This window comes from Lycium barbarum, chromosome 9, assembly GCF_019175385.1.
Source record: "Lycium barbarum isolate Lr01 chromosome 9, ASM1917538v2, whole genome shotgun sequence".
In the NCBI taxonomy this organism is placed as follows: Eukaryota; Viridiplantae; Streptophyta; class Magnoliopsida; order Solanales; family Solanaceae; genus Lycium; species Lycium barbarum.
This window is the reverse complement of record NC_083345.1, coordinates 6,589,863-6,592,612: the sequence shown is the minus strand read 5'-3', so window position 1 is coordinate 6,592,612 and position 2,750 is coordinate 6,589,863. Positions and strand designations below refer to the sequence as shown.

Here is a 2,750-nt window from a genome sequence, read left to right as displayed (position 1 = left end):
TGAAATCGTAAGATGCGAAAATATAAACTTATGACTTGCGAAAATTTTATTTGTTATGAGGGGTAAAATCAAAGATCAACACAAAATAGAGACAAAAGTGCAAATGACCAGGGCATAAGTTACGCATCATAATATACACAAGTTATGCCAGTTATCTTAAAGAGTTTTTGTCCTACTAGATATAAGTTCGATTTTGAAGGTCAAAAATTAAAAACCAACCCATTTGAAGGACAAAAATAAAGACCAGTTCATTTGAAGGACAAACCATGCAATTACTTGCAATAGTTTTAAGTCTACTCGCAAAGATAGTTGACTAGTTTGGGCCTTTTTTCAAAACTTTAGACTCAAATCACTATTAAGCAATAGAACACCATAAATCCTTGGTTCCGCCTGTAGTATAACTTCACCTTTCCTCATTTACCGAATCGAATACCCGACCCGACCCGAAAAAAAATCAAACTTTCCGATGTCATCTCCACCACCGGACACCGTCACAACCACCGCCGTCACCGTCAAACCATGGCCGTTATTCATCGATACCGCCGCCCTAAGCATCCCAATCTCATTCTCCGACGCTACTTATCGTATCAACAAAAACCTCCGTTATTTCGCCGGTAATTACTCACTAATCACCCTCGTAATCCTCTTAATCTCCTTAATTACCCGTCCAATTTCACTCGTGTTATTCCTAATCATCTTTACCGGTTGGATTTACCTATACTTCTCACGTAATAACGAGCCGTTGGAGCTGTTTGGTTACGATATTGATGATAAGTTCGTGTTAGGGTTTCTGAGTTTGGTTACGTTTGTTGCGTTGTTCGTTGCTAAGATTTGGATGAATATTGTCGTTTCGATTGGATTTGGTGTTGTGATTTTGTGTGTTCATGGTGCACTTAGGGCTCCTGAAGATCAAGAGGATTCGCCTTATGGTTCGTTGTTATCGGATAGTCCACGAGGGAATTATACTATTGTTTGAATTTTCATGATTGATGTAGGTTACTTTTTTTGAATTTTGAGTTGGTTAATGTAACTAGTATTGTTGAATTGATGAAATTGGATTTGGTGAAATCTTCGAAATGGAGAGATTTGAAAATGTGAAAAATTGCGGATTTTATCTTCTTTGATGTAGTTGCATTTCGTAGATAATGGTTGGAAATAGACCTGAACTATGACTTTTTCGCGAGTTTTAGACCCCCAGCTATCACCGTCTATGTATTACAATACACCTCAACTATTGGTTGTTCCTTTTTCCTACCTGAATGTTGGTGATAGTTTAGGTAGGAAAAGGGAATAACTGATAGTTGAGGTGTGTTTTAATACATAGATAATATGATAGTTCAGGTAGGAAAAGGGAACAATTTATGTGCTAGACATGAACGGTGAAATTTAGTTTGGATGTGAAGTGATAGCTGCATTGCCATTAATGATTTGAGATGGTGCATACTAGACCAACCATACTTAGCATTACTTGTGTAGTTTTGTGTCCTTTGATTTCCATTACTATCTGTTGTTTCTTGTACTCCGATTATCGTATAATTTTGTTGTAGTAACTGTTCTTTTTCCGAACTGCTTTCGTTTTGCTTGCCTTGAGCCAAGGGTCTATCCGAAACAACTCCTTTACCTCCCAAAGTAGGGGTAAGGCTGCGTGCATTCTACCCTCCCCAGACCCCACTTGTGGGATTACACTGGGAATGTTGTTGTTGTTGATGATGGTGAATACTAGACCAAGAGGGAATTATACTATTGTTTGAATTTCAAGGTTTATTTAGGTTCTTTTTTTCATTAGTTGAGTTTGACGAAATTTTTTGAGTTGGTTAGTATAATAGTATTGTTTAACTGATGAAATTGGTTATTGGAACTTTCATATGCGGAGAGTTGAATCGGTGAAAACATTGAGGCTTTTCATCTTTCGTTGACGTAGTTGGATTCTCTATTGGGAAAGAGAATGGTGATGTTTCTCATAGTTTGCATAGTGATTGTTTTGTGCTAGAGATATGTTGCAAGCCTAAAACCAATAAATGAAGATCCATCCGTAATTGGATGAGGTACTTCAAAGAGTTAAACCTTCAAAGTGGATTTGTTGTGTGAAGAGTGCGTCATGACACGTGACCTCCTGCCTGGTGGGTGGGTGGGGGGGGGGGGGGCTCCGCTGTTGTGGGTAAACGGGAAGGGTCAAATGTTTTCATGTGCTTGGTCCAATAAAAAATTGTGCATGCATGTGAGGAGGTGTATTGCAGACCAAAATAAATAAAGTATCTTTCTATCTATTAGTTTAAGCTTTAGATGAGGCAGTTAACATAATTTAACATGACCAACAGTGAGATAGAGATAGTTTAGATCGGAAGTTATAGTTGCATTACCTGTGAAAACTGCTTCCATGGTTTTTCTGGTGCATGACATGGATGTGAATGATTATTTAGTTGTCAAAGCTTGGTTGACTAGCAGTTTTAGAGTTTGTTTACTTGGGAGTAAGATGGAATTGTAGGATTGGTTTCCAGTTCTAGGTAACTTTGACTGTCACATCTTGTCTTTAATCTGTACTACGTTTCATTGGTTCTATTAGCTTGGTCTGCTCATGTTTTTTTCGTTGGACTATTTATAGGTGGATATTTGTCTGTACTGATACACAAAATAGGAGGATATTTGTTTCAATATAAAAAACATAATTTTTGTTTATCATCAAAAGTAGAGGATATATATTTCAATATTATGCGAGTTTGTGATTCTTCTTTTTCACATTTCCCAAATTG

The 2,750-nt window shown here is 37.3% G+C and overlaps 1 protein-coding gene across 1 annotated transcript; it reads left to right on the top strand.

Moving 5' to 3' along the window:
* Window positions 1–336: 336 nt before the first annotated feature.
* Window positions 337–1,119, top strand: LOC132610738 (PRA1 family protein D-like). The gene has a single exon (XM_060325093.1). The coding sequence runs from the start codon at window positions 467–469 to the stop codon at window positions 974–976; it is 510 nt and encodes a 169-aa protein (XP_060181076.1). The 5' UTR covers window positions 337–466; the 3' UTR covers window positions 977–1,119.
* The last annotated feature ends 1,631 nt before the right edge of the window (window positions 1,120–2,750 follow it).